The 21,221-nt window shown below is 36.0% G+C and overlaps 2 protein-coding genes across 2 annotated transcripts in view; both read left to right on the forward strand.

The window, feature by feature from the left end:
* LOC127962605 (uncharacterized) overlaps positions 1 to 21,221 on the forward strand; it is a 384,402-nt gene that overhangs the window by 237,916 nt on the left and 125,265 nt on the right. The gene's annotated exons all lie outside the window — the stretch shown is intronic.
* The window catches only part of LOC127961552 (obscurin-like), a 233,890-nt gene that overhangs the window by 153,640 nt on the left and 59,029 nt on the right, over positions 1 to 21,221 (forward strand). The window contains exons 4-5 of the mRNA XM_052560736.1: positions 10,334 to 10,402; positions 10,847 to 10,906. Of these exons, the coding sequence (XP_052416696.1) occupies positions 10,334 to 10,402; positions 10,847 to 10,906 (129 nt within the window). The remainder of the gene's footprint in view (positions 1 to 10,333; positions 10,403 to 10,846; positions 10,907 to 21,221) is intronic.

The raw sequence follows: 21,221 nt of genomic DNA on the forward strand, positions 1-21,221 counted from the left end.
CAAATTAGCAGAAAAAAAAACTAACAGTTACATTAATATTTTTAATAATTGCTCTCACCTGCTTTGAATAAACAGACTAATATTTGAACCTCTAGTGTTCATTCGTGCGTTCAGTCATGTGGCCAGAACATGATCACATACACACTACGGCAGTGGTGTTCTAAGGGTAATACGCAAGTATAAAAGATTACTTTTTTCTCCAGGCCATTTGCATATTACGGTTACTAAAGGTTCAGTATCTGCATATACCCTCGATATACCCACTTGTTTTGTTGCTTTGCAAATTCTGCAATCTACTATCATTAATTGTTTCGCCTTTAATGGTGTACCATATAGTTGTGTGAAACTCTTGATTCTTTGTTGTAATTGATACATTATCACTTCTGTCATTCTACCTTCCCTGCCCATCATCTACTGAGTGCGTGTGTCTGCTGCAGCAAGAGAGCTCTGCTCAAATTCCATCGGGAGCACCGGGACATTTCTGGACTGGTTGAGTTGAGAGCCGATTGCCGACGTGAGGGAAAAACTTTCTAAATTACACCAAACTGCAAAAGCAAAAACTGCATAAAAGTGTGTAGCGGCGCTAAGCACTACATCCATCAGCCGCGTGCAAGAGCAGGGTCTGAACCTGTAATCTGATCTAACTTTGTACTTTCTTTACAGTCTCTTCATTTGAAGCAATCTCTATCTCATTTTGTTTACAACTCGTGTAATTGTGAATTGTAATTATGTATGCTTATAATGGTTCTGTTCTGTACCCCAGGGGGGTTTGTCTTGCTGCTCTGTCCAAGCATGGCTGCATAGACGGGTGTGTGGAGTGTTGCCCAGAACATAACCATACCACCAACACTAACTCTATTCTATATAACTGTAATAAATATACTTGACAGAAGTGGTCCTGATTGAATAGTATGTGTTAATACTGTGTGCCCCGTGTGTAGATAAAGGCCCCTCTTTACCACCTTATACATTTACAACATGTTTAAACAAAATAAACAACATGAATTATTGATTTTCAAAATATCTGTTGCTTGATTAATGTCCAATACAAGGTTTTTTTTTTATTTTTTATGTGTTTATTTTTTCTAAAGGTAGGCTTAAGGTTTAGCCCCGTTGTACCCTATATTTTATAGAAACTTGTTCATCAGTATAGTGTGAGTGAAATGCAACTCAAAGGTCAGTTGGTGATCAGAGGAAGTTAACACCCACAGGATGAGATGATGATGTTAAAAAGAAGAGCTTTAATTATAGACTGAAGAGAAAGACTGACAGAAACAGAAAATGGCTGATAAGTGTCACATGTGTCTGCTGGGACGGATCATTCTCTGTGCACTTCTCACAGGTAAAGATATCTGTTTATGATCTATAAGATAAAATATGTGTGTGATGTGGATAACCATCTGTCCAAAAAATTTAGTTTAATTACTCTGACATAGTGTCTGGAGTTTGAATATGCACAGTTTTATTTTTATGAAATTCATTAAGTCATTAAGCTGTTATCTCAGGGTCATGTGGAGTAAATACTGTTTTATTATTTAATGCACGTTTATAATTGTGCATACACTGCTGTCACACTCAGAAGTCTCTTACAAAGCTCTATTTATGTTAAAAGTATTATAAAGTGAACTCTGCTGTATTCCAGAAATCAGGTTATGTGACATGTCTGGGTTAGATTATGAATACATAAAGAGATAATTCAACGTTTGGATCCTAAAACTGAAATAACTATCAGAGTATGTAGCCATGGCAACCCATTCTCTGAACATTACTGGCTCTGGAGCAGGTTTTGTTCTGGGATGAGTTTACTTTAGATGTATTTAGCACATGTGTCTCCTGTTAATGGCCCATTATATATCTTTATATTTTATATTTTATATACAACATATTATAATTATTAAGCAAAAAAAATAAAAAAATAAACATGTCTACAGACAAATTAGCGCGAGAGCACAATTCCAAAACTGCAACGAAGGGTGTAAAAATGTCTGCGGGTGATTTACTAACAATCTCGCAAATTAAAGAACGCTGAAGTAACATCTCTATAAAGCTGATAAAATGACAATACTATTTGAATTATAATTGTGTAAATGTGAATCACTCACAAGTTTCATTTAACAAAACTGAATTTTATGTGGCATTTAACATTGTTTTCCTTTTTTTTTTTACTTGAATATTTAAGATTTTAAATTTAACAGATTAGATTTTTTTATGGTAGATTTCTTTATAGATGTGTATTTTCAAACAGCAGACTTTTTGTTCTTAAAGGTAGACTGCAAATAACCAGTTTTTTTAAAATACAGCTTCAAGTTTTCAATATGAAAAAGAAATTCATAACATCAAATTCAATATTCAATACGCAGAAATTCAGTTTGTAGAGAAAGTGGGTCATAGGTCATCTACAGGAGAGAGTAGATTGTCTCTGAAAAGTCGAACAAAGCTTTAAGGGTGACAGAAGCGGACATGTTCGGTTCACTTAGGCTAGTTTTGTCGTGAACACAACATTAACTTGTGGAAACATGGCAAGATCTATTTGTGGAGATAATCGAGATCAAGATAAAAAGTTTTTATCTCTGGTGAAGTTTGATGCATGACCTCTTGCACACCGCCTCTGCACCCACAGCGAAACAGACTACCTTCCTGCTATTCACAATTTAAACACAGATTTGAAGTTTTGTGTACCTCATGTAGGAGAATACAATTGTGGTTCGGGTTGGGTGCAGAACTATAGACTTACTGTCAAATAACGGGTCGATTATTCTGTCAATTACTGCGGGATCAGACAGGACCATAGACAATAAAAACAGCACTCTGCCACTTCTTATGTTGAGGGAACAACATTATCCCAGTGCTCGAACTGAAGGGGGGCTGGGGGGATCCGGGATTAGAGCTGTAATAGGGCCTTAAAAGTTAGGCCCGACAGGTTTCGGCCCGAGCCCGACAAGTGCATTTTTAGTGACAGCTTTTTAAAAGCCCGAACCCGTTTACAGCCCGACATTATTCAAATGTGCGCACACACAGCTTTTTTTTTCTTGTGTCAAGAATGAGTCATTTATAGATGTTTTAACATAATTTATTCATAACTAACGTAGACTAGACCACTTGGAAGTTGGAATAAAGAACTAAAATAAGTCCTCTGTAGTCTAACATCTTAACATCTCACTCTAAATAGACATAGGCTCATTTAGCCTATAAATAGACCAACGCACCAATAAAAACAAGTTTTTTTTTAAACAAATTAAATTAAGATAAATTTTAAATTAAGATGGGTATTTGGCAATAACGAAATTAAGATTTTCGCATCTTTCTCGCACTAATCGAGACACATCACATGAGCGCTCGTTTACCTCGCAAACCGGAGCGTGAGCCCGAGCCCAACCCGAGCCCGCGTAAGATGATATAAATTAAGCCCGAACCCGTCGGGTCCCATCGGGTTCGGGCAAAGATCTTCAGCTCTATCCGGGACCTTCATAAGGCATTAGGATCCCCCATAAGAAGTAAAAATAGACTCAGGGGTCCCTCAGATATTTTTATTTGAGTAAAAATTATGATGACAAATGTGATTAAATTCATTCAATGGATATGTTAATTTTCGTGAATTAATTATTTACAATGATTTATATTAAGTTTGTTTATGGGCTAGTTGTCATGTCTCTTTAAATTGTAAAGGCCCCGCCCTCATCTAAAGACCACTAAGCGAAGAACATCAATGACGTGACGCTTGATTGGCGCTGCTCTGGTGAAGCTAACTTCAGCTAAAAATGGAGAATAATAAACTTCCACTCGCGGTCGGAAAGAGGATGCTTCGTACTGACTTTTTGGCGGGGTCACTGTCTCTATATATATCTTTCCACTATATTTATCAACTCCATGTTGGGGCTTTTGTATTTAATTATTTATAGGTCTGGTTCTGGTGTGCTAGAGATCTCGATGAAGATGAGTGACAGCTTTTTTAGTAATTATAAAGGGAGTGCTCGGTGTGTTTTTTCTGTGCCATATATATCGTAATCCATTCAGAATTGTATAAAACGTGTTTTCCATGCTAAGATCAACGGTCACATACACGCTGCAATGTTTTAGGAATTAACGTTACATTGGCATATAAATGCAGGATCCACTCTTGAAATAGCTATGATTGACACATTGATAGCTATAGTTAGTTCCTGAATGAAGACGTTTGGACAGAAATGGTTGAATATATTGCTGACTGACAGACTCACTCATAACAGCATCTACTGGATCTAAATAAAGTATGTAACGTTAAACTGCACTGAAATCACTGAAAAATCCCCACAACACTAACACACTGATTGACAGTTTGAACTGGTTTAGTTTATTAGATTATTATGTAATAAACATTATCGCTTTTAAACAAGCCTTTTGGAAAAACATTATTATCACAAAGTTTTCAATCATCTATATGTTTTAGGGGAAATAATAAATACTACATTGGTAAATAATGCTAGAGTTATTCTTTTGGACATACACTACTGTTCCAAAGTCATTCCTGTTCACCAAGCCTGCATTGATTTGATCCAAAATACAGTAAAACTGTAATATCATGATATACTATTACAGTTTAAAATAATAATACAATAGTAAACAATGTTCAGCATCATTCCTCCAGTCTTCAGTGTCACATGATCTTCTGAAATCATGAAAATATGATGATTTACTGCTCAAGAAACATTTATTATTATTATCATCAATGTTGAAATCAGTTGTGTACCATTTGTTTTTCTTCTAGATTCTGTGATTTATAGAGCATTCAAAAGAACATCATTTAGCTGAAATAGATACAATTTGTGACATTTGACATTTTAAAAGTCATTAGTTAGTAAGAATGTATATTATTTCTTTTTTGGGTAGAAATTAAATAAATTAATACTTTTATTCAGAAAGGATCCATTAAATTGGTCAAAAGTGACAGTAAAGACATTTGGGGAAGTTGTGGTCTAATGGTTAGAGATTCAGACTAATAATCCAAAGGTTGTGGGTTTGAGTCTTGGGCCAGCAGTGATTGTCGATGGGAAGTGAATGTACAGCACTCTCTCTACCTTCAACACCACAATTGATGTGCCCTTGAACATGGCACCAATCCCACCAAAATGGCTGCCCACTGCTCCAGGTGTGTGTGTGTGTTCACTGCTGTGTGTGTTCACTTTGGATGGGTTAAATGCAGAGCACTAACTCCATGGGTCACCACACTTGGCTATATGGCACGTCACTTTCACTTTCTTTTAAATGTTACAAAACATTTTTTTTTTTTTTATAAATGCTGTTCTGTTGAACTTTCTACTCATCAAAGAATCCTGAAAACAATTTTTAATCAACTGTTTTCAACATTGCCTATGTTAAACTTATGAACTATTATAAAGACTAAATCCTGTTTGCCCAGTTGTCTTGCACTCATTGAAAAACACCAATCTCAACACTATAGTACCATTACAGCCTGAAATCATTTTTCCATCTTTTTACTATTGTTTAGTAATAAAAAGGTCCTTAAACAGGTCCATTTTAAGTGACTGACAGCTCCTTTATCACTGCTTTCTGAGACATTATGCAATAAATATTCCAGTGCCACTGCTGAATCTGAGTCTGAAAGCCATCTGAATTTGTTCTACTGTTTTTGAGAAATTTCAGTGTATTTAGAACTCACATGCTTTTATAGATCTTGAAGTGCCTTATATGCAGGGTTGGGAATCGTTAGAAATTTCCGATTTCCGGTTCCGATTCCGGCTCCACCCAACAGTTCCGGTTCTGATTCCGGTTCCATTAAAATCATTAAACAATTATTAAGAAATAGTGGTAAGGAAAAATGCACAATACTCAACTACTCAATGCTCAATACTGTTTATTACTTGCTGTCAACTTAATTTAAAGGTTGGCAATGTCAAAATGCAACATATATTACAGTGACAGATCTTCATAAGTAGGGTGAAGTATTTTTTAAAATTTTCTGGTTCGGTTTCATTTAAATGAACTATGTTTTTTTACTACTTTACCTTCACTGAATGTAGCGTTGCTGGAAGGTCGTAAGTAATGTTGAATAATGCTAGTCCATCAATCAGCATGTGTTTCAAAGTTGATGTTTTTTACACTATCAATAACGTTTTGCTTTTCAGCTTGTTGGCCAAATAGTCCCTTGAGGGCTGAGACACTTGTTAATTTCCCTAAATTAATGAAATATAAACGGTTAAGCTCAAACATGTATACACACTCTCCATAAAGTCCCTATTAAACAAATAATAATGCAGTCAGGAGATGGTGTGATGCAATGAGTGGTTTCCACATTTTTAAACATCTAAAATGCATCAAAATAAATATTTTCTATCACTTTGTTTATCACTCTTGAAATGACCTGTACACTAAATTATCTAACCCTCATACTTCCATAACAATAGCAGTCTATTTATTTAGTGGTCCAAGTTGAAGCCAGTATGTATATTAATGACAATATGGGACAAATATAATGTAATTTAGTGGCGGCAGGTGCAGTGCGCTGCCGTTAGACGTACAGTCAGACAAAACGATGTGCAGTTATCAAAGGCGCGAGTGCACATACAGTCGTGGGAAACAATTAAAGATGCGACAGCACAACGAGTTTATGGATGCGCATCATTGGAATCAATGTGCTCAGTAATTAAAGAGGCAGGGAGGTATGTCTGTTATTCGGTTCGTGACATCCTTTTTACTGGAAACGCCGAATATCCAGAACACCGGCGCAAGGCTGCTCACAGCGCTTGGTCACATGTTGCACCAGAACCGTTTCAGAACCGAAACTTAGAAATTGCTCACAGTTCCGGTTCTTTTCAAAGAACAAAAACGGTTCTGAATAAGAACCAGTTTTCGGTTCCCATCCCTACTTATATGTAGTCCCTGGTATATTTTTTATAGTTGTTCTTTTTGGTCTGGTTCTTTGTCTCCCTCTAAATCCAGTATTACTTGGAGTGAGCCATTTAAAAGAAGAAGAGTATACGTTTTATACAAGAGTAGCTCGTTTTATGCAACATTGGACTGATTATTCTTTATTAACAAAGAAGCCTGTTCTTTTATGTAAGCCTGTTTTAATAAATAGAATATAGTCATGCATATTATGATCAAACACAGTACAGACCAAAAGTTAGGAAACATTACTATTTTTAATGTTCTGGAAAGAAGTTTATTCTTCTCATCAAGCCTGCATTTATTTGATCAAAAATACAGAAAAAAACAATAATATTGTGAAATATTATTATAAATTAAAATAATAGTTTTCTATTTGAATATACTTAAAAAAAAAAAAAAAAAAAAAAAAATATTCCTGTGATGCAAAGCTGAATTTTCAGCATCATTCCTCCAGCCTTCAGTGTCACATGTAACATCCAGTCTATCACATGATAATTTAGAAATCATTCTAATATTCTGATTTATTATGAGTGTTGGAAACAGTTCTGCTGTCTAATATATTTGATCAATAAAAGGTTAAAAAGAACTGCATTTATAAAAAAAAAAAAAAAAAAATTCTAATAATATATATTCTAATTATATATTTTCTTTACTATCACTTTTTATCAATTTAACACATCCTTGCTGATTAAAAGGATTGATTTTTATTTTATTTTAAAAAGAAAGAAAGAAACTGACCCCAAATTACTGACCAGTAGTGTATATTGTTATTACAAAATATTTATGTTTTAAAAACATAGCTTCTGTATTTTTGATCAAATAAATGCAGGCTTGATGAGCAGAAGAAACTTTTGGTCTGTACTGTATATTGTATATTATGAGACTAACCACCAAAAAAAACAAAAAGAAGTCTTGAGCACAACTGTCAGTAAACTCTTTGTGTGATTCATTTGAATACTCTCCTCCCACAAATTAGCATCTGAAAGGGAAACTCCTAGAAATGTATATTCAATAAGATCAGGCCCAAAATATCTGTGCACATCTGTCCAGCGCTAATTCACTGTCTTTAGTGAATCCTGACAGAACTGTTTTAAAAGATGGTTTGTGCTGCTGTTAGTGAAACTGTTCTAAGTGTTTTTAATTCAGTCAGTTTTTCTTTAATGCATATTTAGTATATCTAGCTCCTGAGCTACACTTTGATGTTTTTAACATTTCCAAACACAATCTCGCGTTAGATAGATTACATTTTCACATGTGACAACAATTCCTCAACAAATATAAAATATCATAATAAAATATTATCAAAATATTCATCTGACGATGGTGACAAAAACCTGCATTTGTAGTCATTTTAACATCACATACATCAAATCAAATACTGTATTATAACAAACACAACTAACAGTGAGTATGTTAATGTTTATTAAACTTTGTTCAAGATTCACATTTAATAATTTTGATTATAATGTTTGGAACACGACCGATCTATTTTCTCTATTCTCTGAACATTATGTCTGTTGCTATGGTAACACGGTAACTTTTAAAACAGTTATATGAAGAAATAAATCCATTAGTTGTTTCTCTCTTACATTCAGCAGAATATTAATATTCACATTCAAACATCTGAACATGATCCTCAGAACACACATGATCAGAATATAAATCAGCTGTATTATGTGTAAAATATGATAACTTCATGTTGAATGTCATCTCCATCATTGGTCCGTCACTAAAGTCAGACAGAAAATCGTTTCTATTAATAATAAATGCTAATAGAACAAATAACATATTTTTCATTTCTTTCACAAAACTAATAGAGTTGATGAAGCAGCGCTTTGCTTTCGGGACAAAAGAACGAACAACCCGAAGAACCGAAAGATGAACTAATCAATTCTCTTTCCGGCTCAGACTGCATTGACTGACACTAAGACTAGCAGAACAGAACCTGAAGCACATGAGGGACTCGTTCTTCTCGAGTCACATTAAAGATTCGTTCAAGAACGACACATCTCTATTAGACTGACCACCCAGCTGTACAGCACAGAGTTAGAGCTGAATTACACAGACTTGATTTTATTTTATTTTCCATTTGTTGTTACATTTGATGGTTTTTTTACAGCCAAGACTCTGGATCCTTTTTAATAAGAGTTTGCACTTACAAGGCTGTATTTTCACTGCAGCATTTACAGATGTGTCTGTCCAAGTTTGATGTCTACAGCCTCAAGTGTTGTGTTCATCTGGAGAGACTGATTACAGTGTTCAGAGTGTTTCTGTGTGAAGCAGACTGTCAATCTTCATACTTTAGAAACAAATGTTCAATGTTGTCAGTTTATTGAACAATAAATGTGTGTGAAAAGGAAAGTGTTCTGAGTAGTAATTGACCAAAATGTACTGAGCATTTGTTTAAATTGTATTTATTATAAATTTCAAATAATAACAAGTGCTATTTTTTTTTATGTTTCCAACCTAAAATAATTAATTTACTTTAACCTATACATATTAGTTTAGTTAGTTAGTTAATTTTTAAACCCACAGTTACAGATATGTTTTGTCTCAAGAATCAGTGATTTCATAATCAAGTCATTAACCCACATCATCATTATTATTATTATTATTATTATTATTATTTATATTATTATTATTATCTGTAGGTATCAGTGGAGCAGAAGTGACTCATGTGTTCAGTTCTGGTGAAGATGTCCGTCTGTCCTGTAATAATGCTCTTCCTGGCTGCACATCAACTTCATGGATCTACAGCAGACCGTCAGGGACAGCAGTTGAACTGATTTTTGGAGGAATAAAGAAGACTGACACAGAGAGACACGAGAGACTGAGTCTGGGCTCTGACTGCTCTCTGAACATCAAGAAAGTCACAAAAAAAGATCGTGGACATTACGCCTGCAGACAATATGTGAATACAACACATCATGGAGATGATGCACGTGTTTTTCTGCATGTTCTTCATGGTCAGTGTTTCTGTGAATATTATGATTATATGTTGAATTAAACAGTAATATTGTCATGTAATCTCTGTCTGATTTTCTGTTTCAGTGTCTTCATCATCCTCACAGTCTGAGATCAGATCAGGCCGCTCTCTGACTCTCTTCTGTCAGTTATATAATGATGATCGAGTCTCTTGTGATACTTCAGTCCGTTCTGAGGGTCTTGATCTGATCTGGGTGAATCAGGCTGGTGTGAATCTGCAGACAGACTCCAGATTTCAGATCTCATTCTCCTCAGAACAGTGTCTCATCTCTCTGACTACAACACTCCTGAATGAAGATCACAACAGAGAGTGGAGATGTCAGCTTAAACTCAGAGATCAACTGAAGACCTCAGCCACATATACTGTCAAGTATACAAGTAAATGATTTATATGAACAATTAATCATCAGTCATTTAAATATGATGGTAGTCTATGACGTATCTGAACATTCATCTTTTCCAGCTCCAAGCGAAACAAAGCCACCGTCTCCAGTCACCAGCTCTAAATCAGCTTCAGCTCCTACACAAGCAGGTCCAGAATCAGCTGTTAAGATCAATGTTTACTGTGACCTGAAGACCTCACTCAGATACACTGACATGTGTTCAGATAACAACACCACATTTCTTTAACCCCGCAAACTGACACAAGATCACTTCAGTATATTATGATTAACTCCTGATCTGATCATCACAAACTATATAAGACTTCTAAATAGATATTTTACCACGGTTTGTTGTTAATAATCATGTAGAAACAGTAATAGATTAAATTATGACAAGACTGCACCTCAAATATATACATCATAACCGGAGTTCTGTCCTTTGCCACAGAAAATATTTTATGTTTATTTTTACCTTACACATTTTTGTAATCATCATAAATTATATAACATTTGAAAGCTTAAAACCTCAAAATTCATCATGTCTTACTGATGTCACGTGATTTTTGAACTGAACTAATGTTCATGATCCACAGAAGCAGCTGACACAGCATCAGAAACTGTAGTCTGTATGACTGCTGGATCATTAATCAGAGGTAATGAATGACTGTGCTGAAACTATCAGTCAATTTATAAATGCTTTGTTAATAATTGTTCATGGTTAATAATCAGTTCACAGTTTCAGAGATTGATTCTCTTCTTTCTCTCTGTTCTGTCCACACATGGTTCCTGTAGTGATTGTGATTATTGTTTCTTCTCTTCTTTCTCTCTGTTCTGTCACACATGGTTCCTGTAGTGATTGTGAGTATTGTTTCTTCTCTTCTTTCTCTCCGTTCTGTCCACACATGGTTCCTGTAGTGATGTTGATTGTTGTTTCTTCTCTTCTTTCTCTCTGTTCTGTCCACACGTGGTTCCTGTAGTGATTGTGATTATTGTTCTTCTCTTCTTTCTCTCTGTTCTGTCCACACGTGGTTCCTGTAGTGATTGTGATTATTGTTCTTCTCTTCTTTCTCTCTGTTCTGTCCACACGTGGTTCCTGTAGTGATTGTGATTATTGTTTCTTCTCTTCTTTCTCTCTGTTCTGTCCACACATGGTTCCTGTAGTGATTGTGATTATTGTAGAGATTGCAGTGTTTGCTGCTCCTACTGTGATTCTTCTTCAGATCATCTGTGCGAGAAGAGCTGGTGAGTTTTGATCGTCACAAAACCTGATGATTCACACTGATCTCTAACAATCTGAATCATGACAGTGAGAAAAGGGACAGTAAATTGTTTTTATTGATTTATTTTATTTTATTTATTTAGGAAGGAAGAACTCTCATCACCAAAATGAAACAGAGATGTCTGCAGTTCTACAATGAAACACCCAAACAGTGTATACTATGAAGATTATATCAATAATTATTTTAATGTTTATGGATATTATAGATATTTGCATACAGCTGAATGTCATTTTCCAATAATCCATATTGTACAGGCTGCTTTAAACATGAAGAATTGTATTCTCCACCCACAACACAGTTCAATGTGATTTCATGTTAAGTATTGTAAGTATAATATAAATTCACAATTTGAAAACTTTTTTTTTTTGGTCTACAAATGGTAGTGAAAATGTGTTTGATGTATTAGGTATCTAAACAATATTTATGTAAAATGAAAAAGAGATTATACTGTAGTATTTATTGATTTCATACACCAAATGAAAAAAATATATATATACAGTAATATATAAAGGATGCTCATCAAAATCATGTACAAGGAAGCAGAAAACTCTTGGCAGTATAACTTAATACATAACTCTGGATAAGCTGAAATAAGCCATCTAAAACTGAAAATTAATACAAAAGATGCACAGGTAAAAAAAAAAAAAAAAGGAAGAACCCCTGGATGTTAATTAGACTATTGTGTGTCAATCTCAGACATCCTAGTCTGCAACTGAGAAATTAATTTGAAGAATCATGTCATATTTGTTCTTGTTCTTGAAACCAAATTAAATTGTTCATATCCTTGTGTCATTAAGCAGACACAACTGTAGAGCTCAAATGGTTAAAATGTCTCACAGATATCCCTCTGTAACTGTAGCAGGGCTCTTCTAAAGTATTAACTTTGATGCAATAAATAGAATATGATTTAAAAATGAGCATCCCTCAAAAAACATCTACATTTCTGTCTCTTTTCAAGTATTAGTGTATATAATTAGTTGTATTTATAGGGGTTATTTGGCACAATTCTATAATAAGGGGGTTATTACAGAAACCCCCTGGAACTCACTAATTTCCAAATCCTGGCTACGCCCATGACTATGTCTGATTTAGCTGCTAGCTGCTGTAATGTTAATCCCAGATTGATTTTGATTAGACACTATAATTAGTTTATGCATGTGAGTATAGCAAAAATAAAGCGAACTCAGACATTATAACCACAGTAAGAATATTTCATCAAGCACGGTGAGTAATGGCTTCTCCTGCAATTGTTATTTGCACCTCTTGCCACAGTTTATCTATCTCTGTCACTGATGAGGGATTCACATGTGATAAATGCAGGGAAATAGTTAGGCTGACAGAGATTATTTCAGAATTAGATACACGCATCCAAACTTTAGATCCTCTAGATATGGCTTTGGATGCGTCTAGCTCAGGGATTCCTGTACATTGTCCGGTTCCAGCAGAGCCCCTGCAGCAGGGCAACTGGGTGACGGTGAGGCAGCGTAGTCGTGGGTCAAAACACCGCTCTTCTGTTCCGATCAAAACATTAAACAGGTTCTCCCCACTCAGTGATGCACCCACTGAGAAACCTGATGAAAGTGCTCTAGTTATTGGTGATTCTATTGTACGGAACGTGAATATAGAGACACCAGCCACCATAGTCAAATGTTTACCGGGAGCCAGAGCGCCTGACATCTTGGCAAATGTAAAAGTCCTGGCTAATGCTAAACACAAATACAGTAAGATTGTTATTTATGCCGGCGCTAATGATGTTCGACTTCGCCAGTCGGAGATCACTAAAAATACAGACGCTGTAATATGCTCTGGTCCCCTCCCTGCTTACCGTGGTGACGAGATGCATAGCAGATTGTCATCACTCAATGGCTGGATGTCTAAGTGGTGCCCACAGAATAACATAGGTTATATAGACAATTGGACGAGCTTTTGGGGCAGACCTGACCTCTTGAAAAGAGATGTTCTTCATCCCTCCTGGGGTGGTGCTGCTCTTCTGTCTAGAAATATGGCACACAGTCTTAGTGTTTATACTTGACTAACTGGGGCCCAGGTCAGGAAGCAGACAGACTGGCTAAACCGACCGTCTGCTAGCTGCCTCCCGTCACAGAGGTCAGTTAATTATCAGCACATAGAAACTCTTTCACCTAGATATCACACTATAGAGACTGTGTCTGTTCCCCCAACTAGAAAAAAAAAAAAAAAAAAAAAAGGTCCAAACCAAGTTAAGATTAACAATTTAATTGAGGTTCAACAAATAAAAAACAAATGCAATATGGATAAACAAATGATAAAGCTTGGCTTATTGAATATCAAATCCCTTTCTACGAAAACACTTTTTGTAAATAATATGAACACTGATCATAATATAGATGTGCTCTGTTTGACAGAAACCCGGCTAAAACCTGATGATTACATTATTTTAAATGAGTCCACCCCCCAAGATTACTGTTATAAACATGAGCCGCGTCTAAAAGGCAAAGGGGGAGGAGTTGCTTCAATTTATAACAACGTTTTCAGGATTTCTCAGAGGGCAGGCTTCAAGTATAACTCGTTTGAAGTAATTGTGTTTCATATAACATTATCCAGAGAAACAAATGTTAATGATAAATCCACTGTTATGTTTGTACTGGCTACTGTATACAGGCCACCAGGGCACCATACAGACTTTATTAAAGAGTTTGGTGATTTTACATCCGAGTTAGTTTTTGCTGCAGATAAAGTTTTAATAGTTGGTGATTTTAATATCCATGTTGATGAAAAAGATGCATTGGGATCAGCATTTATAGACATTCTGAACTCTATTGGTGTTAGACAACACGTTTCAGGACCTACTCATTGTCAAAATCATACTCTAGATGTACTACTGTCTCATGGAATTGATGTTGATGGTGTTGAAATTATGCAGCCAAGTGATGATATCTCAGATCATTATTTAGTTTTGTGCAAACTTCATATATCCAAAATTGTAAAAGTATCGAAGAACCGTCAATTCTACCACAAAAGACTGCTTCTTAAGTTATCTTCCAGATGTATCCAAATTCCTTAGCATATCCAAAACCCCAGAACAACTTGATGATGTAACAGAAACTATGGACTCTCTCTTTTCTAGAACTTTAAATACAGGTCCTCCTTTACGCTTAAGGAAGGTTGAGGAAACAAACATAACCCCAGGTATTTATTCAATACAGTTGCTAAATTAACAAAAAATAAAGTCGATACTATTAGAGTTAAATTGCAACCATTCAGCCGTCAGCTACAGTATCACATCAGACAGTGCACTATAGACCCCCTGAGGAACAGTTCCACTCATTCTCTACTATAGGAGAGGAAGAATTGTAAAAACTTGTTAAATCATCTAAACCAACAACATGTATGTTATATGTGAGGATTTTCAGTCAGGACTGAGACCGTTTTATAGTACTGAAACTGCTCTCCCCTAGAGTTATAAATGATCTGCTCTTATCATAATCGTGGTTGTATCACTCTATTAGTTTTATTGGATCTTAGTGCTGCGTTTGACACAATTGACCACAACATTCTTTTGTATAGACTTGAACACTTTGTTGGCATTAATGAATGAATGAAGATGTATCATATCGATCACAAGTGCAGAATGGAGTACCTCAAGGCTCAGTTCGAGTATGTTACACTTGGGAGATATCATCAGGAAACATGGTGTTCGCTTTCACTGTTATGCTGATGATACTCAGCTTTATATTTCTTTGCAGCCCGGTGAAACACACCAATTTGGAAAACTAATGGAATGCATAGTCGATATAAAAAACTGGATGTTGAGTTATTTCTTACTGCTAAATTCTGAAAAAAACAGAGGTGTTAATTATAGGACCTAAAAACTCTGCTTGTAATAACCTAGAACACTGTCTAAGACTTGATGGTTGCTCTGTCAATTCTTCGTCATCAGTTAGGAACCTAGGTGTGCTATTTGATCGCAATCTTTCCTTAGAAAGCAACATTTCTAGCATTTGTAAAACTGCATTTTTCCATCTCAAAAATATATCTAAATTACGGCCTATGCTCTCAATGTCGAATGCAGAAATGTTAATCCATGCATTTATGACTTCAAGGTTAGACTATTGTAATGCTTTATTGGGTGGTTGTTCTGCACGCTTGGTAAACAAACTACAGCTAGTCCAAAATGCAGCAGCAAGAGTTCTTACTAGAACCAGGAAGTATAACCATATTAGCCCCGTCCTGTCCACACTGCACTGGCTCCCTATCAAACATCGTATAGATTTTAAAATATTGCTTATTACTTATAAAGCCCTGAATGGTTTAGCACCTCAGTATTTGAATTAGCTCCTTTTACATTATAATCATCTTCGTCCGCTACATTCTCAAAACTCAGGCAATTTGATAATACCTAGAATATCAAAATTAACTGCGGGCGGCAGATCATTTTCCTATTTGGCGCCTAAACTCTGGAATAACCTACCTAACATTGTTCGGGAGGCAGACACACTCTTGCAGTTTAAATCTAGATTGAAGACCCATCTCTTTAACCTGGCTTACACATAACATACTAATATGCTTTTAATATCCAAATCCGTAAAAGGATTTTTAGGCTGCATTAATTAGGTAAACCGGAACTGGGAACACTTCCCATAACACCCGATGTACTTGCTACATCATTAGAAGAATGGCATCTACGCTAATATTAGTCTGTTTCTCTCTTGTTCCGAGGTCACCGTGGCCACCAGATCCAGTCTGTATCCAAATCAGAGGGTCACTGCAGTCACCCGGATCCAGTACGTATCCAGACCAGATGGTGGATCAGCACCTAGAAAGGACCTCTACATCCCTGAAAGACAGCGGAGACCAGGACAACTAGAGCCCAGATACAGATCCCCTGTAAAGACCTTGTCTCAGAGGACCACCAGGACAAGACCACAGGAAACAGATGATTCTTCTGCACAATCTGACTTTGTGCCATTTTCACACCACAGACTGAACAAAATTAAGCATGTGCGTGTGCGGAGCGCCGGCCCTGAAAGCGGCTTAAGTCTGTTAACCCAGGTGAGCATTTCAAGTGCGTGCGTGTATTATGTGCCAGGAGGAGGAGCAGACACGATCAGTGCTTTAGGGTGCCAAATGTTGTGAATTATTTCCTATGCATAAGCTCTGATCATGTTTGTCCCTATTTTTAGGGGGGAAAGTGGCAAGCGTCCTAGCCTCGCGGGTCGAGTCCTGCTGCTGCTGAGGCACAGTGGAAACTCAGCTCGTAAGGATCGCAGGTTGAGCTTGTGGAACAGTTGATGAAGATGTGGATGTGTTTGGTGATGATGATGATGAGACTGTGAGCACTGTGTTGTCATCGGTCATTCCCAGCCACACATACAGGGATATATTGGATGTGATGGATCATGCCACCATGTGGCTTGATCTAGATTGGAAGAGTCAGAAGCCAAAGCTGGCTCGCTGCTGACTAGATGAGCATTTTTGGCCAAATGTGGGCCAGATCTGGGCCGAAACTGCTTGCTGTCTGGGTCTTTATGTGTATTGATGCCCTTGTGACCCAGTTTCTATCTCCTGTGTTTGGTTTGATTAGTAACCAGGTGTGTCTAGTTTTCCCTCCACATGTGTTCTGTGTACCTGTTAATTTAGTTATTTAATGCACCTGTGTTTCCCCAATTATCCTGTCTTTTTATAAGCCTTGTCCTTTCAGTTCAGTCTTGTTGGGACATGCTTGTGTCTTTCTCAGTCTTCGATGTTGGATAAATAAAGTCTTATTTCGCTTATCCTTGGCTATGTTTTCCTTCCAGTTTAGTTCCAGTTTTATGTTAAGCACTTTGAATTACCATTGTGTACAAAATGTGCTATATAAATAAACTTGCCTTGCCTTCCAGCAGCGTAGTGTGACAATGTATGCCTACTGTTTTAATATGAAAGAAATGGCCATATAGATTTTTTTGTAGTTTGAATTACATTGCATCGTATTTTGTATCAAATTGATAATATTATGGCAGAGAATCTGGTCTGAAGATGATCTGAGCCACTTTTGTAAAGGAGAAGGTTGAACAATTAGGTTTTCAAAGAAATTAAAACTGGCAGAGTTCAACTGAATATGGCATTATTGGTATCAATGTTTTCAGCAAGATGCAATAAATCTGTGAAGACCAATTTCATTAAAATGGGCAATTCAGAGACATTGGACATTCAGAGATCCCGATGACACAAACTAAGTTTTGTAATTATGTTAGTTTAATGCATCATTCATGACAAAATTCAAACTGGCCCCCTATATCTCCTGATCAGTAGATGTTGATGCTTAAAATGGTTTGTACCAAGTTTGGTCAGAATATACAAAAGCACTGCAGAGATATAGCCTTGCATCAAATGTGTTTGTGTGTTATTCAAGAACGGTAGGGTTTATCTGTGACGATCGTTGCCCAGAGAGACACAGGGAGAGCGAGAGATCCAATTGCAGGTATTTTATTGTACAGGGTAATCCAAATTGTGGTCAAACAACAGTCCAAGGTCAAAACCAAAAATCAGTCCAAAAACAAAAGAACAATAAACAAAAGAGGGAACAGGAAAGGAAACTCGGAGGAAGGGAAGAGAAGGAATCTCGGAAGACAAGAAGGCTGACCATACGAACGGAAAAGACTCCATCCAAACAACAGGAAAAGACTGGAATTTATAGGGAGGCTAATGACAATAGAGTGCCTGCACCTGGTGCAATTAACCTGAGTGCAATTACTGTGATGACAGGAAAAGACTAGAGGAAATCTAGTGCCTACGGTGAAGTGCCTAAGGGGAAGTGAGCCCACTAGTGGACACCCAGGAAAACAGAGACTAGACAGCATGACATTATCATAGTCATAGTCTGAAGATGATCTGAGCCAATGTTGCTGAACGATCTGTTGTTACCGATAGAGTTCAGTGAACCTACAACCGTAGTTAGCTAACAAGTCTTTTGGGAAACACACCCCCGGATGTGGAGTGTAGGAAAAAGTAGTGTTTTCTGAGAATTAAAAATGGCAAAAAATCTTGACCCAAAGAAATTTTAATTCTAGTGTGCATTTAACTCAGCAAGAGCCAAGGAATCAGAGGACAAAAGATTTTTTCTAGAAGAAGAACAAACATAATTTTAATATTGGCATATGACCAATCTGATCTCACGACGAAAACTTACCTGTGTGGACCTTTTCATCAGACGGGAAATACTTAGCGCCATTCACGTTTCATGACATATTCAACAGTAAATGTCCACTGAATGGTTCTAAAAGTGTTTGTTACTTTATTTAAGAAAAGATAAATGGTATCTTTTATGTGACATTGGTTTTGTATGTGTCACTGCAGTCGAAAATGAAATGTCCTTTACTCTAATGCTCCGTGACGTTTTACTATTGGGAACTGAAGTGATATGTACTTTTTGGTTCACATCTTGTGAAAAAGTTCCCACAGGTATGTTTATGTGATGAGATCAGGTAGCCTATAACTGTTCAATTGTGATTAATTTCTCTTTAAATAGAAAAAAAATAAATAAAGCAGATTTTCATATCTTTGGGACTTCATCTTGGGTCTTAGAAAGATTTTAAAAAATGGCAAAAGATTCAGCTATGAGCTTAACACTTCATAATAAGGGTACATAAATAAATATAAATGACTTAACTAATACTTAGTTCAACATGAACTAATGATTACAGAATGACAATTCAGAAGAACAGATCACTAATTAATTTACATGACATTTAGATGGCCATTTAATATTGTGAATACTCACTGTATTAAATATGACAGTAAAATAATTAGGAAGAATCAATAAATTATTAATTTACTTTTATTGTGTAAAAAAATGAAATCATATAATCCATATAGAAAATAACTTTAATCTGATTAAAATGTAATATAATTGAATTAACCTTTTTCTTTTTAAATGAGATTGTGTAATCCATATTGTATGTAATCAGTTGTTACCCATCACTGCTTGGACCCCTGTGATATGAGACAGTGAATGTTGATGCCCAAATTTACACTATCTAGAGATTAATCAACAAACATGATCATGACAAACACAAGTTTCTGTGTAGAGAAGAAAGCTAAAATTTTTTCGTCCGTGTTGTTTAGTACTGCATACTGTACATCACGATGTTAGCATAATGTGATTGATTACTGTTGCTGATGATGATTCAAACAGATCATAATATATATGCACACAGCAAATCACTCACTCTATAATATTATTTGTCCTCCAGCAACTCGGAGTGATCATAGAGGATGAAATAATCTACAGCGATCATGATATTTCTAACACAGCTGCTGAAATAACTATGTTCATGTTCATTGGTGTTCATCTGCATCATCTGGTGGATCTGGAGGGGGTTTTGACTCTGAAATATCCACTGTGGTCCGCTCGTAATTTTTAGCCCCTTGTTACATCATTATCTGAATTCTTGTGCTTGTCTTTTCCATTCTAAGTGCATTAATTTCACACAATCTTATATTTGCTCCCTCCTTGTTCAGTTTTGCCACAGTTTTAACAATGCTGATCTGTTTGGTTGAAACATTTTCAGTCACCTTTAAATCCTCTTCCACTGCTCTCATCAAAAACACACTTTCAGTGTTCACTGTTGATTTCTTACCTTTGTAATACTGTACTTAATAATCATGTTAATAATCTCTGTGAATTTCTTTACAGGTGCAGTCCCTAGGTCAGGAGTCTCCAACCTTAATTCATTCGGGAGCTACTTTTTAAAAAAGAAAGCTGGCTGAGAGCTACCAGTGTTTTATAGTACTTAAATCTCTTAATATATCAATCTGAGCTCTTATACACGGCATTGTTAAAATGTGCTGGAAATATAAAAAAAGTACTGATACACACTGAAATACCAAATAAACTAATAAAATTAGCAGCAAAATGCACATGTATTTGCCCAAACAGTGAAATAAAGTATTTTTTAAAATGGCCAGATTGTCTACCTGTACATTAATATAAAGTTCTGACGATTTTTAAAAAAAACAAAATGATAACATCAGCCTTGAAATATCAGCCTTTTTTCTGATGAGTCAGAATGATAAATTAATTTTTCAGCTCCATAAACAGTTCTACATAAGCTAATATTCTAAACATCTTAACACTTCTGATAACAAGGTAGGCTATTTTCCATCAACCGGTTAAGATCAACAACAAAGATCTGGTCTGATTTTGCAGTGGTCTGAACACAAATATATCAGACTGATTACATTTGTAAATCCACAGTTTGACAGCAGAGGGCGCTTATGAACTGTAGAACAGAGCTGTTTCCACGGTAACATCTGTAAACAAAGCATTACACTGAGGAAAGATGGAAAGCAAATGAAACTTTTCTGAAGACATTCGGTTTTCTTATTATGCATTCACACAAATAATGAAATCATATATTCTTTCATTTAATTTCCCCCAGCAGTCTGCCTTAATTGTTTAACACAAAACGAATCTATTATGTGTTGCGCCTGTGTGAGATTCTTAATAACTTTGATTAAAGCTGAACTGTATTTACTTTGAGTTTATTTTTTTTATTTTTTTATCGCGATAATCAAATACGGGTTTAATGAATTAAAATACATACATGAGATTATTAAAATAACTTCATGGGCAATTTGTCAATATGTCTTGGTGAGCTGCCTCCAATCAGGCTGTGAGCTACTCGTCTCGAGTGACGTGTTGGAGACCCCTGCCCTGTCTTGGTGT

Source organism: Carassius gibelio, chromosome B7 (assembly GCF_023724105.1).
Source record: "Carassius gibelio isolate Cgi1373 ecotype wild population from Czech Republic chromosome B7, carGib1.2-hapl.c, whole genome shotgun sequence".
NCBI lineage: Eukaryota > Metazoa > Chordata > Actinopteri > Cypriniformes > Cyprinidae > Carassius > Carassius gibelio.